Raw genomic sequence first — 22,332 nt, forward strand, 5'->3', positions numbered from 1 at the left:
TTGATTTTCTTTTGCCTGAATATTAAAAAAATTTTTTTGATTTTACTTATTTTGTTGTTGTTGGTAATATACATACACAGCAAAACGTACACCAATTCAACAGTTTCCACATGTACCATTTAGTGACATTGATTACATTCTTTGAGCTGTGTAACCATTCTCACCCCCTTTTCTGAGTTGTTCCTCCCACATTCACATAAATTAATTGCTGCCTAGGGTTCCTATCTAATCTTTTGAGTTGCTGTGGTCAGTTTGATCCCATAAAGACAGTTCTTGAGAGAGCACAATGCTCATGCCTGAATATTTTGATGTCCTTCTTAAGATGATAGCCTGCTTGACCACGACGTATTATTATATCTGTGTTTATTATCAGGCCCTGGGTACTCCAGTAGTTCTTCCCTTCCTCGTACCACCAAACTTCTCAGCAAAGTACATTAGTACTTTTCAGATTATTTACTCATTTCGCACATCCGTGCAGCTGGACTCTTCCTATTACCCTGCCAGTGAAGCTGCTGTCCCTCCGAGGTTCCCAGGGACCTCTTCATTCAGCTCAGATGGACTTAGCTCAGGCTTGCTTCTCCTGCTCAGGTTCGCTCCTGCAGTTTCCCTGTTGAGCATCCCCTCCCTGATGCCCATGTGACCTAAGATGCTGGCGGAGCTTCTCATTTCTCTCTGCCTGCCCTTTCTGTCTCCTTTACTTTCCCTTCTCTTCTTTACGCAGTTCTGTTTGCAGCCCACTCTTCTGTCTCCACACACATGGTAGCCATCTCTTTCTCTCTCCTGGCTTCAGCCATCACCTCCACGTGGCAGGTGCCCAGATGGCCCTCGCTTGTGCACGTGCCCTGGTGAAGCACCCATCCTGCAGGTGCACTTAACTGATGGCCGTTTCTGTCAGGAGGCTCAACGGCATCTCGTCTTTCTCCCAGGAGCCCTGGCCCCACCATGTTCCATACTTCCATATTGGTACTGGTACTTTTGCCCTCCCATGCACGAAATTGAGGCTTCACCTTGGACTCTTATTTTTCCTTCTCTATTCATTGTCAGGCAAGTTGTATTGCCATCCCCACCAAAGTGTCTCTGAAATCTGTCCTTTTTTCCCCCTATTCCCACCGCCTCCACCTTGATTCAGACTCTTCTGTACTTCTCAGGTGGATTACTGAAATTACACCCTAACTGCTCTTCATTTTTCGGCTCTCTTTCCCCATTAATCCGTTCTCTAACAATATTATTTGTATTTATTGAGACTTATCACGTACCAGGTATTTTCTCAATTCTGACTGTATAATAGAGTCACTTGGGGAGGTTCTTTAAAAACACTGATGCTCAGACCAATTAAGTTAGGCTATTTGGGGATGGGCCTGGGCATGAGCATTTTTTAAAAGCTTCCAAAATGATTTCACTTGCAGCCAGGATTGAGAACCACGTGTCTAAGTGCCTTACATGTTTTAACTTATTTAATTCTCTGTACAATTGTATGAGAGAGGTAGTATTATCCTATTTTACAGATGAGATAACTGAGTCACCAACAAGTTAGGCAATTTTGCCCAAGGTGAGTGGCAGAGCCAGGCTCTGAATCCAGATAATCTGTCTCTGCAATGGTTAAGTGCTTAGCTGCTAACCCAAAGGCTGACGGTTCGAACTCACCCAGTGGCTCCATGGGAGAAAGGCCAGGTGGTCTGTTCCTGTAAAGATTACGGCTTAGAAAACCCTACGGGGAAGTTCTATTCTGTCACGTGGGGTTGCTATGAGTTGAAGTTGACTGAACAACACCTAACAACAGCAACAACAATTTGGCTCCTGAGCCCATGTCCTGAAACATTACATTCTACACCACTGTGGAGAGATTGTTCTCTGGCATGGCTCTGATTTTATGTTGCTCATTTACTTGAAAACTCAGAATTTTCCTTCTATTGAAGAGTAAGGCCCAAACTCCTCCAGCCTGTCTTACAAACTCTCCTTGTGGGGGCTGGTCCTGCCTTTCCATCCTTCTCTCCCCCAGCTCCCCATCACAGATCGCACACACACCTGGAAGGAACTACTAGCCATTCCTGAATGTGCCCTAGGCTTCCTCTCCCTTACAGGGAATGCTTCTCTCTCAGTCCCAACGGTGCCTAGTTATGTCCTCACCTAACGTTTAAAACCAGTGAGGTGTTACTCTTCTATGCGGCCCAGTACTTACCCAGTGCTTGGGGGTAACCTTGTGCTCTCCGTGTTCCCATAGCACTTGACTCTCCCCCTTTTCTGGCCCTTACCGTATTTTATCTTGTACTGCTGTCTGCTGAACCTTGTGAATGTAGTGAGGGAGAGCCTGCCTGTTACTCACCTTTGAATCTCTAGCACCTGGCACTCAGGGGACACTACTGTACAGCCATTTAATTAAACTGAGTGAAAATGGCCATTTTCTTATGGATGAAGGGTTTTGCTTTAAGAAAAGGTTGAAGTCGAAATGATGTTAGTGAAATCTGATTTTTCCCACAGGAACATGGATGACTGAGTTCAGTTCGTGGTAGGGAACAATGTGGGTGTAACTGGCTGAGGGATTTAAGTGTTCTTCACTCCAGGTTAGGCTCAGAGTTAACATCTGTGTGTGTGTGTGTGTGTGTGTTAACATACCCTCAGATTTACATCCTTTGTCATGCATATAGAGTTGAGTTTATGTTTCTACCGCACTCTGTAACTATCCATTACAGTTGTATTGTGCTTTGTGGAAGGCGGCATGACATGGGAAGATCATATATTTTGAACTCGGTTCCATTTGGAATAGCTGTGAGTACTACACCATGCCCATGAATACTGCTCTGATTTTCTGATTCCTTATCTGAAAATGATGCCTATTCATGAGGTTTCCGAAGAGAGAATGAAGAGGATAATGGATGTGAACGCTTTCTAAATGTGAAAGTGATAGTCAAATGTGACTTTTTAAGAAATTCTTCAACTAGACCATGAGCTTCTCATGGGCAGAAACTGTGTTTCCTTCATCTCTTTATCTCTTACTTATACCACATGCTGAAGTAATAGGCACTGAAGTAATGCTCTGAATGAATGAATGAATGATGTCTTTAATAATGTGGTTGTGTCCATTACCTCACTCGTTTCATACACTGGGTAAATGATTCAAATATCATTAAATGGGTTAATAAAAACAAGGTGCTTAGCAGGTACTAAAAATGTATATAATAGGTACTCAAAACACTACAAAAATGTACATTTTTATTATTTTAACCACATTTCAGTTATGCAATTAACATCATCTTTATTTATCAGTGAGGAAGCTGGAAGAATAAGCGACCAGATATTTAAGCCAGTGATTCCGTCAGAACTAGAACCCACGTATATTTTCTCCTGGGTCCGTCCCGGGTCCACACACCATTCTATCAATGGGGCTGTTTTCTGGTGGAAAAACGGTAGCATAATCCGGGTAAACCTGGGTTAATAAATTAGAAATTAGATTTCAAAATTACCTGGGAGGTATAGCTGAAACTTCTATGAAGAGATGCCCAATCCTACATGTCACTTATTTTTCAGATGTCCTTTACAAATGTGAATTTACTAAATGTTGACCCCAAAAGAGAATTAAGATATACTAGATTTAGGTGGAAGATACAGTGTTTAAGAAATAGAGTATTCTTTCAGCCAGACCCCAACCTTCCTTTCTACCTCCAACTAATACGCTTGCCAGTCAGGACTCAGGAATAAAATCAGTTATATCCAGTGTTGTTCCCATGGGTAGCTGGTGACTGTCCTTTACATAGGGCTAGAATGATGTGCCTGTGGAAAACATCCTAACTTGCACTTGCTAAAATCAATCTTTCTCCTACATATTGTATCTCAATTTGATCTCATTTGTTTTAATGGTACCATTAAAAAAATAGTCTTTGAAAAAGATTTGACCATTGGAAAACGAAGAAGAGTTATCAGATTTCTGAATAAAAAGACTCTGATTAAAAAGCTCCATAATGTGCCACAGAGATAAGGAGGGGGAGTGGTGCCATTAGAAATGCCATTGTTCATATGACTTCGTTTAGTTCGAGTCTCCTTCAATGTAGCCCGTTGCCATCAAGCTGATTCCGACTCATAGCGACCCCGTAAGGACAGAGTAGAACTACCCCATAGGGTTTCCAAGGCTGTAAATTGTTATGGAAGCAGACTGCTACATCTTTCTTCCATTGGGGTGGCTGGTAGATTTGAACCACCAGCCTCTTTGTTAATAGCTGAGTGCTTTAATCACTGCACCACCAGGGCTACTTCAGTGCAAAGTGTGTCTGAAAACAGTTCATCAGTCAGTAACTGTAGATGATAGTGTAACCTGACCCTACAAATGCCAGTAAATTTCCATTAGTCCTTAAACTAGCCCAAGCCAGACTCGTCCCACCCTGCATGCGCAAAAGGGTCAGCTGTGACCACTAATTGACCTCAGCAGAGGAGGTAGCAACAGGAGGAACAAATCAGAAGAAAAATCATAACCCAAACCCTGTTCCAAAGCCAGAGGTCTGACAAGAACCATGTCGTCTCCTGTTTCCTGGACACCTTCCAGAGTTTTCCCTCCCCAGTACACTTGTACTGCCACCATCTTGCTGCCCAAATCACATATAAGCTATGCTTCCCCATAGCTCGGGGAGCCGGATCTGAAGAACTTCCTCTAGGCTCCTCACTCTGCAAATTGCAATGAAGTTACTTTCTATTTCTCAGAGACCGCTGTCCAGATAATTGGCAAGTTGGAGTGTGCCAGACAAAGACCCACCTTCCTGAGTTCGGTAACAACAGAGCACCATTCGTTTGTGACCACTTCCAGTTACTCAACAAGTCAGAGTGAATGAGACAAAGTTTAAAGACATCTCTGTTCTCTGCAGAGACAGAAGGACCTGGTGTCAGGTGAAGGGTGTGACAGGGAGAGAGAACTCCTCTCAGATGAGCCCTTTACTGATAGCTGAGGGAACTAGTCAGGCCTATAGAGGTCAGAGTTCAAAAGGAAAATGAGGAAATAATCCAATCTACTTTTCATTTGGAGGTGTGTCTCCAGAAAACCTCCATGTACCTCCGACCTCAGTGAACTTGATGTTGAAATTTATTTTAGAAATTTAACTTAGATAAAATTTCCATTAACAAAGCAAAAGCAAAAACAAAAAACAACCCAAACAACAAAAAGCTTCAAATGTCTTTGTTTTCAAAGTGTGAAAAGGAAACCCCTGTATGAGAGAAGTGAGGGATATGTTTTGGACTGTAAGTAATAGGTGACTAGTGATATTTTAGAGATGGGATCAAAGCTCTAAAATACTGGAAGGATGGCCTAAAAATTGGCTTAATGAAATTTAGCAGGAAAAATAGAGAAGCCCTATACATAAAACCAAAACCAAACAAAACCTTTTGCCATAGAGTCTATTCAGATTCATAGTGACCCTATAGGACAGAGTAGAACTGCTCCATAGGGTTTCCAAGGAGCAGCTGGTGGATTCAAACTGCCAACATTTTGGTTAGCAGCCTGAGCTCTTAACCACTGTGCCACCAGGGCTCTGTCCTACACATAGGCTCACAATAATCAAAGTAGAGGATGGGAGTAATCTGAATAAATAATAGTTCCAGTTCCTGTGACAAAGTCAGGAACTAAGGCAGTGCCTCCATGGAATTCCTGAAAATGCTGTTAAAGTTGAGTGATAGTTTGGGATGGCTCTTGACAAAGTAGAGCTTTTCATAGAAGGAAGATGAGGCATATCTCTAGTGGGTCAGGATACTTCATATAATCTAAGGAATGGTTGGCAAAACTGGGATTATTTAATTCAGTTCATCAGTCAGTAAGGATTTTTTGAGTGCCTCCTATGTTCTGGACACTCTGCTGGGTGCTGAGGCATCAGAGGAATCAAGTTTCTTCTAGAAGATTTTCATCTAGCTAGGGAGACACAGATAGGCTTTGGAGCTAGACTCTGCTAGATTGCCTGGGTTCAAATCCTGGCTCCTTCACTCATTGACCTGTGATGATGGTCAAGATGATAAACATCTGTGGGTCTCAGTTTCCTCATATGTAAAACAAGGTTGACAATAGAATCCAATCATAGGCTTGCATGGAAATTAAATGAGTTAATGTATGTAAAGCATTTAGAATGATACCTGGCTATGTAGGAATGGTCAAGAAATATTATTTCTTTGGAGGAGTCCTTTTTCTACTTGTGCTCTGCATCCTATCCCTTCTTGCCTCATCAGGAAACTTGCGTTATTCCCTACATCTGTGAGGAGAGGTAGCACCTTTATCTTAATCTCTTCCTTTCTATCAGCTCCTTCCCATCATCATTTAGATATACTCAAGTTTTCCTATCTTAACACAAAAACAAAACAACTTTTAAAAGGCCCATAGAAACCCTCCCTTGACTCCTGGCTCTCTAGCTACCCCTGCTCCCCTGCTCTACACCCAGATTCCATGAGTGTGGTGTTTACTCAGTGTCTCCATTTCCTCCTTTCCCACTGGCTGCCGCCCCATCATTCCACTGAAATAGTTCTTGCTGAGAAGTTCCAGTGACCTCTATGTGGTTAAACCAAAGGAGAGTCTTCAGTCATCTTCTTACTTGTCCTTCATCAGCACTTAACACTCCCTTCCTTCTGAGACTTGCTTCCTCCTTGGCTTTCATGACACCATGCATCCCTTATCCCCTTTGGTCGTTCCTCCTCAGTCTCATTTCCTGACTCCTCCTTCTCCCATTAATATGTTGGTGTTCCCCACGCACTGCTCTAAACTCCCTCCATAAGTCATTTCATTTGCTTCCACATACAGGCTAATAATGCCCAAATTTATACATCTAGGAGCCCTGGTGGTACAGTGGTTAAGAGCTATGTAAAAGGTCAGCAGTTCGAATCCATCTATGGGGCAGTTCTACTCTGTTTTATAGGGTGGCTATGAGTCAGAATGGACTCATTGGCAATGAGGTTTTTTTTTTTTTTTAAAATATATATCTAGCTCAGGCCTCTCATAAGAGCTCCAGTTGGTCAACTCAAATTCTCCACTTGGATGTCTCATAATCACTGTTAGTTCAGCATGTTCCCCTTCCACATGCCAGTATAATAAATGGTACCACCTTCCATTGAGTTACTGAAATCAAATACCTGGATGTCTTTTTCAACTTCTCGTTTCAGTTCACCACAACATTCCAGCAATCACTGAATGATGTTGGCTCTACCACCAACATTTTTTCTGAAAAGTTTTGACTTTTCTCCACCTTCACTGCTACCCTAATTTAAGCCATCATTACTACCGTGTATCTCAATTACTCCAAGAGCCCCTTAGCTGGTGTCTCCAACTTCCTGCACCTCCATTTCTTTCTTCACACTGCAACCAGAATGATATTTTAAAAACAGAAATCTCACCATGTTGTTTCCCTGTTAAAACTTTTTATGGCTTGTCCTTGCCCTTAGGATAAAGTCCAAAATCATTGTCACGGTCTCAAAGGTCTGTGTGGACCGTTTGTTGAATAAAATGTGTATTTTGGGGGAGAAGGTATTTCTTTCTTTTTGGAACCCATTCCTTTACCTTTTATAATCCAATGGCCCTGGTTTCCGCAGGTATACCGTGTGAATGCAGCCAGCTAAGGAAGGCCATTGGGGAGATGGATAACCAGGTCACTCAACTGACAACTGAGTTAAAATTCATAAAAAATGGTATGTTCTCAGTGCTATCCCCTTTTCCTGTATAGCCCACCCTCCCTGCACCCCTACGCCCCTATAGGCAGAATGGCTCCTAAGTAATATTTCCATATTATCGATCCTCTCTGCTGTCTGTGTCTATTTTCTGTGTGTGGTGTGCATTAAGTTTGTTTATAGAAATGCAAGTGCTCACTTTTCAGCACTGCCCTCCCCCGCAGCTGTCGCCGGTGTGCGAGAGACAGATAATAAGATCTATCTGCTGGTGAAGGAGGAGAAAAGGTACGTGGATGCACAGCTGTCCTGCCAAGGGCGAGGAGGGATGCTGAGCATGCCCAAAGACGAGACCTCCAACGGCCTGATTGCCTCTTACATCACTCAAGCAGGCCTCACTCGAGTTTTCATTGGGATCAATGACCTGGAAAAAGAGGGCACTTTTGTTTATTCAGACCGATCCCCCATGCAGACCTTCAGCAAATGGCGGAATGGCGAGCCCAACAATGCCTATGATGAGGAGGACTGTGTGGAAATGGTGGCCTCTGGGGGCTGGAATGACGTGGCTTGCCACATCACCATGTATTTCATATGTGAATTCGACAAGGAAAACGTGTGAGCAGGTGCCAGCATTGAATGGGAAAACAGCCTGTTTGAATCATTGCTTTTTATAGCTTTATTAACAGTGCTGTCTCCATGAGAGTGATGGCAGCCAATGAGCTGTACCTCTGTAAATAGGAGCGTTATTTCTAATCGGCATTGTTTCCTATTCAGAGGTGAAGAGGCTCATTAATTACAGGACCATTTTTCCGAACCTTAGAGAACGGGGTATGCTTAAAAGGAAGAAAGGATTTCTGGGGTGCTATCTCTGAAGAAGCAAAGTTTTATTATCTATATCGTAGCCAAAATGTTCATTATTACTCAGAGTTGCTCCTCCATAGAGCTCTTGCCTCTGTCCAAACTATAAAATAAAATCTTTAAATATTACAGTAGTTAAGTACGAAGAATGGTAGTAGGTTTTAAATTACTATCTTCCTTTTAATTTCTATATTGAAAACAACCCATTTAACTTTGACCAATGTTTCTGTAATTTATACTAAGATATATGTTCCTTTTCACTATTATTAAAGTAGAAAGAATTTCACTTTGTTTCAAAACCCAGATTTTGGGAAAAAAGAAAAAGAATTCTCCAGACTTTACTACTGAATGTGTGTGTCATTTTGTTCTCTTACTTTCTTCAATAGCTGTAGTAGTTATCTTTTGCTACATAACAAATTACTCCAAGACTTAATCGCTGAAAATAAGAATATTTATTATCTCACAGTTTCTGTGGGTCAGGAATTTAAGCATGGTTTAGCTGGGTCATCTACTTTAATATCCTTGGTAAGCTACAATCAAGGTGAAAAGGACCTGCTTCCAAGCTCACTCATATGGTTGTTGGCAGGATTCAGCTCCACATGGGTTGCTGAACTGAGGGCTTCAGTTTTTTGCTGGCTGTTGGCCAGAGGCTGCTTTCAGTTCTTTATTATATGGATGGACCTCTCCACTGGGCAGCTCACAACGTGGTAGCTGGCTTCATCAGAGCAACAAGGGCGAAGAGCCAGGGAGAAAGAGAGAGACAGTGCTAGCAAGGCAGAAGTCACAGTCTTTTATAACCGAATCTGGGAAGTTTCATCTTGTGATCTTTTTTGTATTCTATTCATGAGAAGCAGGTCACTAGTTTTAGCCCACATGTAAGTGGAGGGGATTGCACAGGGTGTGAATACCAGGAGATGGGGATCGGTGGGAACCATTTTGGAAGCTGCCTACCATGAACCCATAGTTCTTTTTCTTTATGTCAGAATCCCTAGTATAAGATAATAAACATCTTTATTTTTCAAAGGAGAAACCAAACATTCGTACACATACAGAGGAAAACCAGTTGGAGGTGTGGAGACAAGGGGTGACCAGAAAGGAGTTGTTGGGGTCTCGTGTTTCTGTGTGTCTCGTGAGTGAGGCACTGACTTTGTCCTGGACTATCTTTTTAAGGATGTTTTTATAGCAAACAGCCTTAAAAGACATGGTGTTCCTCTCCAGAGTAAAGGGCAGGTTTGCTCCCAGGCTTGGAAGATGTAGCGTCTTCTTCTGAGGCAATGGGCAGGCATGCTTATTGCCCAGCAGAATAAGAATAACGTTTCCCTCTGGACGAAAGGGCAACCTGCTTACTGCGTATTATCAAAGATTTGAGTTGCCTAAGTTCAACGGGTCCTGGTGGCGCAGTGGTTAAGAGCTCAGCTCCTAACCGAAAAGTTGGCAGTTCGAATCTACCAGCTCCTTAGAAACCCTATGGGACAGTTCTGCTTTGTCCTATAGGGTCGCTACGAGTGGGAGTCAACTCAATGGTAATGGGTAAGCTCAACAGTCTTCTCTTGTAAACCAATCCACTGCACTGCCCATCATAATAAAAATAACGTTTTCCTCTGGAGGAACAGGCAAGCATACTTACTGCCTATATTATCAAAGATTTGAGTTACCTAAGCTCAAGGGTCTTCTCTTGTAAGCCAACCCACTGCATGTTCGGGTGTCCTGCGATCCTCTTCGTGAAGCCTGGGTGAACTGGGGCTCGGGGAGCTGGGGTGAAAATGCTGATACCCCGAGTACTGCTATTACTGTGAGTAATAAAGTTCTTTTCTCTGACCTAAGAGTCTGTGTGTTCTGTCAGCATCCATAAAACTGTGGCAGGATGACTTGTTAGCTTGTAAGTAGGGAAAAGTCTTGGACCCTTCATGGTTTTTGATGGGAGTTTCTTGAAATTTCCGTGGATTTAATTGGAAGGCCATAGCAAACAAGTTTATTCAGGTATCATGTATCTGACATGCATCCGGTTCAGTTGGAAAGAAAAGTTCATCTTTTCAGAACAATAATGAGAATTAAATGAGTAACGTACAATCAGAAAAGCAAGGAGCCGTATACATTGGAACCACTCAGAAATTGCCAGTTTTTTGTCTTTAATTTCATCTGCCCAGACACTGTGGTTACATCCTTTTTGTGCTTACAAGTTGCCACATACATTAACTCACCCACTCATCTTTCTATTCATTCATGCAACAATCATTTCTTAAATGCCTCCTCTGTTTCTGATTCTGTCAGATTCCAGGAGCTGTAAGGATGTCAGTATAGGAACCCCGTCCAATATCACAAGTGTAGCTTTATGACTGGGAGAGAAGGCTGTGTGTGGGGTAAGGCAACCTGGCAAGGAGAGGACTGTCAATGAGCAGGTGGTCTCAGTAGTACATTGAGCACTGGTCTGCCACAAACCGAGCTCCATCCGTCCATCATGCCTTTGATGAGAAGCATCTGACACACCTGTGAGGCAATAGACCCTCCCTCTTGTACTCCTTAGCTGTTACATGCTAGTTTTACTTAAGCCTTGGAAAGATAGGACACCAGATACATTAGGGCTGCTGTTCTGGCTTGTGTGATTTTAAAATATTTAACATGATACATAATATAAACAAGAAGTAAAAATCCTTCTTTACCCATATCTCCTCAATCAACTTTTCTCCTGTTACGGACCTTTAAAAAATACATATGTATGCAAACGAAACCCATTGCCATCAAGTTGATTCTGACTCATTGAGACTCTGTAGGATACAATAGAACTGCTCCATAGGATTTCCAAGGATTCGAACTATTGACCTCTTGGTTAGAATGTGATCCCTAGAATGGATCACAAGGTATGCCTTACTCCTCAACTTGTCTTTTTCATTCACAACAAGGCCTTGGAGCTCTTTCCATGTCTGTCATGGTGATCTACTTCCTGTCCTTCCTGCTGCAGGGGATTCCATAGCATGGCTCCATTGTGGTTCATTTAACCATTCCCTCTCTGATGAACATTTAAGTTGTTTTGAAGTCTTCATTCTTACAGTAAACATCCTCGAACATGTCTTCTTCTGCACAGGTGAGCTTTTATCTATAAGCTAGAAGTTGAGTTTTTGATCAAAGAGTTCGTACATTTGAAATTGTGATAGATAATGCCAAAGTGGGACCAATTGGAGGCAGGAGAAGAGAGAGCGGGCTCTGCTAGGTGAAGGTGCCATGGAGGGGGGGATGGTGAGGGGCTAATGTGAGGAGCACATCCTGGAGGCAATGCTAGGAGGTGGGGCCAAGCCTGGAGCAGCTTCTTCCACCTCCCTGTTTCGTTAAGAGACTGGCCTGTAAGAGTTGGGTCCCTTGAGTTGGAAGGAGAAAGAGAGCTCTTTGGTCCAGAGGGGTTTGTCCTCTTTTATGTTTCTTCCTCCCCAAGGAGGAAAGTTATTTAAAGGATGAACCTTATTCATTATGCTGAGTGCCTTCTCCCTGACATGTATCCCATCACACAGGAAAGAAAGCCTGTTCTTAATTAAGCATTTATGATACTCAAGCCTACTCTCCTGAGGCTGAGGAACCAAGGCACATCCTAACCCTGGGCTGTCTTACATGCTCACAAACGAAGTATCACCCATCTTTCCATGTGATGCCACCAGCCTCTCCTAATTGGTGACATCCACTGCCTATGAAGCCATGGGAGGGGCCTTCCTGCTCTCACTGCTGCCATGCCCACCAAAGCCACCAGTCCTGGAGGTGCAGCTGAGCTGTAGGGTCCCCGTAGAGCCAAGATGTGTCCCCCTCTTCCATAGTCAATGATCTTCTCTGTTACCTCGTGACCAAGGAAGCACTGCTCACCCCTCTTCCTCCAGAAGTCCCTCGTGGACGTAGTTGCTTCAGGTTTGCCAATGCAGCTGTTGTCCAAGGTCTCACAGGGGAGGCGTGGACTAGGCTGGGGAAACCACCGACCATGCCGTCTGTCCTCTCCAAGCTCCCATCCCTGCTCTAACACCAATCTCATCCTCTTGCAAATCAACTCAAGCAATGGCCACTTGCTTTGCCACCTCATCAAATGACTTGGACATGTCCCTGTCTAGGACAATGCCCTTTACCTGGCTAAGTTATTTGAACTCCTTAAGCCTTAGTTTCCTTATTTGTGAAGTTACTGATGATAATACTTGCCTTCTTGGGGGCCTAGTGCGGATTAAACGAGATGATACATGTTGAGCACTTAACATAACTTAGTACTTACACATGCTAAGTCCTCAGTAAAAGGTGGTAATAATAACAAACCCAGAATTTAGTTTTCCTAACCAAAGTTGTTTAACATTATCTACGTCATTGTCCATTTTTTTCTATAATGACATTCTTTTGAGTACAAGTAAACTGAGCCAACATCTTTAAGCCTTCTCCTCTCCCCCTTTTCTTCACCTTTTATGAGTGAATATACCAGGATAAACAAATCAGAGAAAGTCACTGCCAACTGCTTAATGACCGTAATTGGAAAGGAAGAGGGAGGGCGTGTTTGCTGCAAAAATCAGAGAAATAAGAAAACTTCCAGGAGGAAGGAGAATTCTCTGGGTTCTGGAGTAGGTTTAGGGGATTAAAAGGATCAAAAGCAGAAACTGTTCAGATTCCCACTGGATCTGCCATGGCGACCTTATGGGGGACAGGAGGTGTTGGGAAAAGGAGAACCCCACGGCAGGAAGACTGGCTTTGCCAGGGCTGTTAGTGCAGTACGGGATTCCCTCCCCAATGCCCACTGTCCTGGTTGGCACGTTAGCTGGCTCCAGTGCCGTACCGCTGACTGGGTACATGCTTCCTTCACTCATGCTTGGGGAAGAACCAGGTTGCACAGGGTCCTGGAGCTTACGCAGTTTGGGTGCCCTATTTAAGAATAATACACCATGGTGACTGCAGTAAGGTAGAGAACCTTGGAAGAGGCCTGGGCCAGTAAGAGGTCCTGAAGCTTGAGCCTCAACGGCATCATAGTAAACCCACCTGTCTCATGCAGTTGCTTTCAGCCACCCTGGAACTATATACTCTTTTAATTTCATGGTGAAAAGCACTTAACCCTATTAAATAGGACAAAATGGTGTCGTGGAAGAAGCACTGGATCAGAAGTGTGTAGACCTGCCTTATAGTCGGTTGCCCTGAAGGTGTAATGTGCAACCCTGAGTAAGTCCCTTCACCTCTCCGGGTTTTGGTTTTCTCACTTATAAAATGAGGAGGTTGGAAGAAAACTCTCCTGTGATTTCACACAGCCCTTCAAATTCCACGTGAAATTAGAGGCAAGACCAGCTGTCACAATAGTCCCTTCCTTGTAGCTTTGTGTGCGAAGAAGCTTCCTTTAGAAGAACTTGTGTTAATATTGAACACAGTAAAGGCACACATAGCTTTTGTTTGCAGCTGGTTAATATACCTTTATATACATACGATGTTTTTAAACAAATCTGATAGAACGTAAACAGCTGGACATGAAATCAGAACCATTGCCCTTACTTTAATTCGGCAAATTTTCAGGGAGAGACCTATTATGTAGACTATGAAATCCGATTTCCAAGTAGGAGGGAAATGGTTTGTTTGAGGAGAGCCCTGGGAATTATTAGGTGCTGCGTTGAGGCATGACCAAAAAGCTGGTATACGTATTTTTTTCCCCAGAACCCTACGCGAAGTGTGGCTGAGATGGATGAGCTCTGAGACACAGCCTGGGGCTGCCGGCAGGTGTCTGCGGATCCGTGGTTCCATACTGCCACCTCGTGGGAGGAACGAGACGCTGCGTCTGCAGGAAGGCTGCGTGGAGGTTTGCGGGGCTGTGTGGACAGAAGGCAGGTTAAGCAGCCCACCTGCACCAGTGTCCGCAGCCAATGGGAGTTCTTTTGGGTGGTGTGTGTGGGTGTGGGTGTGGGTGTGTGTGTGAGAGAGAGAGGGAGCGAGAGAGAGAAAAGAAGGGAGGGAGGGAGAGAGAGAAGAGGGCAGGGAGTTCAGCTAGAGACGGGAATGAGATGCAGAAAGAACAAAGAGCAAGGCAGAGAGATGGGGAGGAGGGACTTTGGCCTCCTGACTGAAGTAGAGGACAGGGCAGAACGTTTCCGTGGTGTCACAAACTCAAGAACCCACCCCAGCCGTGCTCCATGTGGTTCCTCCTCCCCCAGTAACCAGCCTAAGGGTGTTCGCCTGGGAACAGCAGTCACCTAGCGCTGACAAACAAAAGACCAGTCAGGAAAAGAACTGGTTGTTCTGAGGGTTGACAGCAGAGATGAGATTTAGGAACAGCACGACTTCTTCATCTGTGCCCCCAGACTGGTGCCCCTGCAGCACCTGGCACAGAAGCTCAATAAAGGCAAGGGAAACCGGAACCAGGACGTTTCTTCCCAGGCAGGCTCAATGTCCTGATTAGTTGTCATGTGGCTCCCAGTTCATTCTTATTCAATCACTCACCTGGACATTGCTGCCTAATTCAGACTGGAAGTCTCTCTCTCTTACCGTCTGCCCACATGTCAGATAATAACTTCCAATGACTGGTTTGGGAAATGCGCCCCTTTTACTTCTCGTGGGCTCAGCATGGGTGAGGGTGGCTCCTGAGGGCCAGGGGCAGGTGGTCAAGGCTGGGCCACCCACCAGGCATAACCCAGGTCAACTTGCAGACCTGAACCAAGGGTAGGAGATGGTTCTTAGCCATAAGCAAGAAAACTCAAATCTGGCTAATAAAGGCAGAAAGGGAACCTATGGAAAGATTTTTTTTGGAATTCACACAAATTTTAGAGAGACTGGAAAACTGCCTTGGAAGCTGTGTGGATGGGAACAAAGCCCATAAAAGCACGGTGCACAATAGCCCTGGCAAGGGTGTCTCTGCTGCTGAGTGTGTGGATGCTGTCGCCAGGCTGGCTGCCACCACCGCTGGGGGAGCTGGCTGTAACTGCTGTCTCTGAATGTGGCTAGTTTCCCATCCAGAGCCTGGGGAGTGAGTCGGTGTGGGTACTAGGCTTCCAGGGCCACTTTGTGTGTGTGTCTGCACAGGTTGTGCACGACGCAAATCCAGATACACCATTCACATAACTATAAGCAGCACAACCACACACGGTAGCTTCGTCTGTGTCAATGCCCTGGCTAGAAAGGAGGCTGGGAAAACAAGCATTTTGCAGTTTCTATGATTTTTTTTTATGATGGGAGGAAACCTGTTTCCTAAGCAAGGGATATCACAAACGTAACGTATCAGTTAGCTTTTCCTGCGTGACAGACCACCTCAGAACTTAGTGACTTTTAACTCTAAGCCTCTATTTAGCTCATGATTCTATGGGTCAGCAGTTTGGGCTAAGATTGTCTGGGTGGTTCTGGTCTGGGCTGGGTTCACTCGTATGTCCCTGGTCAGCTGCTGTGGTGGCTCGGGTTGGCTGGTCTAGGACGCCTTGGCTTGGAGGCTTTTTCTGTCCTTGTGATTTCTTATCCTCAAGTACTCAGCCTGATCCTGTTCACGTGAAGGGAGCAGGGCTCCACAAAGCAGGAGTGGGAGCACACGAGGCCTCAGAAATGGAACAGCACTGCTTCCAGCACATTCTATGAGCCAAAGTAAGTTATAAGCTGAGCCCAGATTCCAGGCGATGGGGAAATGGACTCCCCTCCCTAATGGGAGCATCTGCGATGACAGACTGCAAAGGGGCATGGATATGGGGAGGGGTGGAGGACTGTGGCTATTTTTTCAACCTGCCACACATGCGAAGGAGGACAGGTGTGTGGCAAAAGAGAAAGATGACCATTATTGCAGGATTTTGGGGGAGGCGCCAAGGGCATTCCTGGCAGTTGGTAAGGGATTCAGCATGTGTTGGATTACAGGGACATGGCCTGCCTGGACCAGCCTTCTGGCAGCTGCCATTGGTCCCCGTGACTCTTTACCTGAAGATGTGCCAAGCACTGTGAACCAGTGTAGGCCCTTTTGCTCAAAACCTCATCAAGGGTTGGTGGACACTGAGGCAGGCAGTAGATGTGGAAGACTACGTTTTCTAGCACTGCTACTGGGCTCGAATACAATGCAGGGGGTGAGGTCCCTGGTGACCAAGCTTCAGCTCTGCTGTTACACCTCTGATGCCAGGCCTTCCTTTTCGTGCTCTGTCCAACCTAGATGACTCTGAGGGCAACACCTCACTTTCTTTCAAGAGCAGACCTGAGGTAAAACTCTGACAAAGGTCAAGTCTATTTTCAATACAGCCTATTTATCCTTTCAGTTTTCTTACTCTCCTCTTACCCACCCCCTCGTATCCTCTTGAGCCACAACCATCAGTCCAATTCTAAACCTTTCTTATTCCTCCTCTCCCATCAGACTTCCCTGCCTGTATTTGTTACCTATTGCTGTACAACAAATTACCTCAAAATTTAGTGGCTTAAGACAATGTTGATTATCTCGAAGTCTCTGTGGGTCAGAATCTGAGCTCTGCCCCTCGGGTCTCTCACAGGCTGCAATCAAGGTGTCAGTAGATGCTGTCATCTCAAGACTTTGGGCAAAGGATCTGCTTCCATGCTCATTCACATGGTTATTGTCAGGACTGAGTTCCTCGTAGGCTGTTGGACTGAGAGCCTCACTTTGTCACAGGCTGTTGGCCAGAGTCTGCTCTTAGTTCCTTCCCATGTGGTCTTCTCCACAGGACAGTTCACAACATGGTGGCTTGCTTCATCAGCACAAATAAATGAGAAAAGCCAGAGAGAGAGAGAGAGAGACAGAGTGAGTGAGCGAGTGAGCTAGCAATACTAAGTAGCAGTCTTTTGTAATCTAACCCAGAAGTGACAATGCGTAACTTTAATAGCAGTGAGACCCTAGGTCCAGTTCCCATGCAAGCAGCAGGGATTACACAAGGGCATTAATACTAGAAGTAGGGATCAATGGGAGCCATCTTAGAAGTCTGCCCACCTCACACTTAGTACATGTATTCCCATGGAGTGTTGCAACATGTAACATGAAGGTAACATGTAAAAAATGGAATGCTTATAAGGTTATCAAGTTAATGAGAAGTTTTAGCACTTGCCTAAACAAAGGAGCAGAGTTCAGGAAGCCACTAACCACTCATACCTGGAGCAGAAGAGAAGCAATGGGCTATCACTGCCTGTGCACTAAGCCCCTGCTTTCTTCGGTGCTCCATGAAACTTGTAGCCCACCCTGGCATGGGGATCTAGTTGGTGGCCTACTACTAGCAGACCAGTGAGCTACTACCTGGAACAGGCTTACGAAGGACAGGCATCTGGTGGTTGTCCCTGAAGAGCCAGACCTTTCACCAACGCAAGGTTCCTCTCCTTGTTGAGATGGACACCATCGCCAGCCAGGGGCCTGGAGCTGTCTGGATAAACCCATACTGCATAGCCAACACCTCCTGTTGGTACAGGTTATACCTCCTTTCCCAAGCCTTCTGGGAAACCCAAGAGAGATGATGGATGGTGGTAATGAACTTTTGCAGTAGATGTGTCCTCCTGTGTCTCCCCATTTTCTAGCTTCTTCACCAGAGATCCTTTTTGCCTTAATAGGACTAAGATGGGAGCATTTAAGCCCCCTGTGGAGGTCCAACAATGGCCCCATCTCTGGCTCAGGGCCACTGCTCAGGAGCCACCACTTAGCTTGCTCTTATTTTTCCTACTCCCTCACCGAACTATCCAATAGAACTTTCTGCACTGATGGAAATGTTCTGTATCTGTGCTGTCCAATGTGGTAGCTACTAGCTGCATGTAGGTATTGAGCCCTTGACATGTAGCTAGTAGAACTGCGAATCTAAATTTTAAATTTCACATATTTTAAGTCATTTCAATTTAATTTTAAATAGCAGCATGTAGCTCATGGCTACCATATTGGGCAGTGCAGCTTGTTGGATTTCGCCACTCAAAGTTTGGTTCATGGTCTAGCAGCATCAGCATCACCTTTAAGCGTGTAGAAATCTAGAATCTCAGGTCCCATCTCAGATCTCTAGAATTGCTACCTGCATTTTAACCAAATTCCCCAGTGATTTGAATGCTCATTAATGTTTAGGAGCTCTGCTCTGGACTTGGAACCAAGGTGTGGACTTAGGTGGCATGGGTCACTGGCTTACTATGTATTCTTAGATAGATGATAGCTGCTGTCGAGTCAACTCTGACTCAAGGAGACCTTATGTGTAACAGAATGAAACATTGCCTGGCTGTGCATCATCTTCACAATTGCTGGCATGTTCAAGTCCACTGTTGCAGCTATTGTACCAGTCCATCTCACCAAGGGTCCTTTCCCTCCCTGGCCCCCTACTTCACCAGACATGACTGATTCCTCCAGCAACTGATCCCCCCGATGATGTGTCCAAAGCAAGCAAGTTGGACAATGTTCTGTTGTGACTCATAAGGTTTTCGTTGGCTAATTTTTGGATGTAGATCACCAGGCCTTTCCTCCTAGTCTTAGTCTGGAGGCTCCACTGAAATTTGTCCACCATGGGCAGCTCTGCTGGTATTTGAAATACTGGTGGCATAGTTTCCAGCATCATAGCAACCTGCAAACCTGCAAGCCACCAATGTGTGATAAACTAACAGATGGGTGGTGACATTCTTCTGTAGTTTTTATTCTAGGGCCTAGGCTTATGTTTTATCTTGAAATTAAAAAGATAAAAATGGGCCCTTTAATTTTCCACACTTTGCAGTTTTGTGACTTTCCCAAGGCTGTGAGTGGATGACCACATTAGCTACCAAAGTGGGGAAAGATCATTGGGTGAGCGGAAGTATCAGGGATTTAAAAAAAAAAAAAAATCAGTTAATTTGTTAAAATACAATCCACTACCTAAGGAAGTATGGGATGTGGCTTGTGTTCTTAAAGAATTTTCCTTCTGGAAGGGGAGATAGATGGATAAAACACGGACTGAAGGCAAAGTGAAGGGCTGAGCACCCAGCGCTGGGACAGGACAGAGCAAGGACATGGGCCCTTCCTACAGCGAGAGCATGCGCTGTGCGGGGTGGGGTTGGGGGAGGAGAGGCTGGAGAGAGGTCTGCTGCAGTTGACATTGGAGCCTGGCCTTTCAAAATGGCTTTGATTTTATCAGGGAAAGATGGGGGTGCAGGAGGGGAGAAGGACAGGCCAACCCCAGGGAAAAGGAAAAAAGCAGGAGCTTGTTGGTGAATGGAATCTTCTCCTGACCCTGGATTATGTTACCTAAGTATCACAGGTGCAAGCGCTTGGTGTCAGCTTTAGCATTCTGAGTTCCGTCTCCAGTTCAGCTTATACTTAGATGACCTTAGATAAAGTTTCTAACTTTTGGAGCCTTAGTTTCTTTATCTGTTAACTGGGAATAACTCCTACTCTGCCAAGGCAGTTGTGACGATGCAATGTGATCATGTATGTGCCCACAGGTCTCATTTGTTTTAACTTTCTCCATTGAAAGTTCTTCCTCTAGGCAGAGAGATCTTTGAGAGCAGGGACTCATTTGTCTTTGATGTCTAGCAGAAGACATTCAATGGACTTGGTGAGGTGTCCTTTCTCAAACGTCCATCAACTCCTTGACATTATATTAAAATGTTGCATGCATCTGCATTTCTCTGGAGTTGAGGGTCCTTAGTCTTTAACAAATTCACCCAAAGGCCCCTGTTCTCTCTGGAAGGTTAGGAATCATTGCTGAGTGTACTCAGTGTTTGCTGAATAAATAAATTTAGAGACAAGAGTTTGACTTAGAAATGGCTAGACCAGGAAGAGACAAGAGTTTAACTCAGAGAAATGGTGCCTCCTAGAGAGAAGAGTTTAACTCAGAGAAATGGCAGGTCCAGGAAGAATTCCAAGGCCCAGGACAGCAGTGGGAAACTCTTTGTCAGGGATGGTGGAGGGGGCTCTGGGTGACTTGCGAAAGCCTGGATGTTTGAGAGGCATTCAGGGTCAACTCTAGGTTTTGCCCAACCAAGGGCTTAGTAGGGACCAGCTTGGCTTTTCTAGGGAGGGGCTGCTCCACCTCCAGACTCCATCCTCCGCAGCCCTTGTGACATCACACAGGCACGACCAATCTCTGGAGAGCCCTTGCTTTCTCTCTCAGGCCTCTGTAAATTCTCTCCTAGCTGCCACACAAGCACCATGGGAACTTGGCTGGCTTGTTGGGAGCAAGAAATCCAATCCTAAATACTGGACTTCGAACTAGTGGGTGAGGTTGGAGGGCCATTTATAAATAACTTGCTATTTTTAAAGTCATCATTGCCAAAAAAACAACAAAACAGGGGAGCAACAGGGAGGAGCTTCGATAGTGCCATGAACATTGGACATTTTTAAAAGGTAGGAATGGAAGAGGTCGTGATGGATACCACCTTTGTGTTGTTGAATTGTTCTGGGCGTGACAGTGCGTGACCCAAATCCTCAGGGTCATGTTACCAGCAAGTGGAAAGGGCCTTAGAGTAAGGGTTAGAAACCCTGGTCTCTGGTATCTTCTCTGCTTGGTTGTAAACCATCTGACTTTGGTTAGGATTTTTGGTCGTTTTAAAGAAACTAAAGAACTAAGCCCATAGATGAAATAAACCTATATTCAAAAGGAGAGCCACGAATTAAAGTAAAATTTAAATAGGTACTAACCCTTACCTAAGGAAAACCCAGTGGTGCAAACAGTTAAGGCACTCAGTTGCTAACTAAAAGTCTGGAGGTTCAAGTCCACCCAGAGGTGCCTTGGAAGAAAGGCCTGGTGATCTGCTTCTGAAAAACCAGCCATTGGGAACCTATGGAGCCCAGCTCTGCCCAGACGCACACGGGGCCGTCACGTGTTGGAACTGTCCCCACAGCAGCTGGCTAACCCCTACTCACAACCAGGGAGAAGGGTCTCATGCGTCACCTTGGACGTCCCAAATGCCTCCTTAAGTTCACTCCACTCTTGTCCCAAACATGAGCAAACTTTTTTTTTTAACCATAAATCTCCTACTTTTAGACCAAAGTCAATGAAGTTTTTCTTCTTTAATAGGAAATAATTCCTCTGGCTTGTCAAAGGAAAGATCTTTCTTTTCTAAATTTCTAGCCTCACCCTGTTGCATCTTATTTTAAGGCAGATCTCAAGAGAAAACTGAAGTGTGGACACTGCCTGGCTGTATGAAGTTTCAAGGTTATAATTTTTCTGGCAGAAGAGAATAATTTCCTCTTCTCCTTGGAATAACCTATCATAATACCCCCGTTTCTGATGAATAAATGGACACTTGCATTAAATGCTTTGCCGTATGCGTGAAATATTACAGGCTGGCTGCCCTCCTGGTCTCATTCATAGCTTCCCCCTTTAAAAAGGGATCCCGTTCCTTTCCACAAAATGTAATTTAAGATTTAATTTAAACAAACAGTAGTAACAATTTGTCTTAGTCATCTAGTGCTGCTATAACAGAAATACCACAAGAGGATGGCTTTAAAAGAGAGAAATTAATTTTCTCGCAGTCCAGTAGGCTAGAAGTCCGAATTCAGCGTGCTGGCTCCAGGGGACGGCTTTCTGTCTCTGTTGGCTCTGGGGGAAGGTCCTTGTCATCAGTCTTCCTGGGAGCATCTCAGTGCAGGAACCTCAGGTCCAAAGGATGCGCTCTGCTCCTGGCACTGCTTTCTTGGTGGTATGATGTCCCCAACTCTCTGCTTGCTTCCCTTTCCTTTTATCTCTTGAGAGATAAAAGGTGATGCAGGCCACACCCCAGGGAAACTCCCTTTACAATGGATCAGAGATATGGCCTGAGCAAGGGTGTTATATCCCACCCTAATCCTCTTTAACCACAGGCAGAGATTATGATTTATAACACATAGGAAAATCACAAAATGGTACACAACCCACACATGGCCTAACCAAGCTGGCACATATTTTTGGGGAATACAATTCTGTACATTACACAATTAAAAAAAAAAAGTTATCATGGCAAAAATCCATAACATAATTTTGTCAT

At 44.7% G+C, this 22,332-nt stretch overlaps 2 protein-coding genes across 4 annotated transcripts in view; both read left to right on the plus strand.

The window, feature by feature from the left end:
* COLEC11 (collectin subfamily member 11) overlaps positions 1-8,674 on the plus strand; it is a 70,690-nt gene extending 62,016 nt beyond the window's left edge. The window contains exons 6-7 of the mRNA XM_049902813.1: positions 7,546-7,641; positions 7,845-8,674. Coding sequence (XP_049758770.1) covers positions 7,546-7,641; positions 7,845-8,236 — 488 coding nt within the window. The 3' untranslated portion in view covers positions 8,237-8,674. The remainder of the gene's footprint in view (positions 1-7,545; positions 7,642-7,844) is intronic.
* Positions 7,551-22,332, plus strand: part of ALLC (allantoicase) — a 56,222-nt gene continuing 41,440 nt past the window's right edge. The window contains exons 1-2 of one of the 3 annotated variants that reach the window (XM_049902807.1): positions 7,551-7,641; positions 14,125-14,295. In XM_049902807.1, the coding sequence (XP_049758764.1) occupies positions 14,153-14,295 (143 nt within the window). In that variant the 5' untranslated portion in view covers positions 7,551-7,641; positions 14,125-14,152. Of the gene's footprint in view, positions 7,642-11,441; positions 11,558-14,124; positions 14,296-14,492; positions 16,033-22,332 lie in introns of those variants that run through there. The other 2 variants (XM_049902806.1, XM_049902808.1) reach the window with 2 other exon arrangements.

This window comes from Elephas maximus, chromosome 12 (genome assembly GCF_024166365.1).
Source record: "Elephas maximus indicus isolate mEleMax1 chromosome 12, mEleMax1 primary haplotype, whole genome shotgun sequence".
NCBI classification, from domain to species: Eukaryota; Metazoa; Chordata; class Mammalia; order Proboscidea; family Elephantidae; genus Elephas; species Elephas maximus.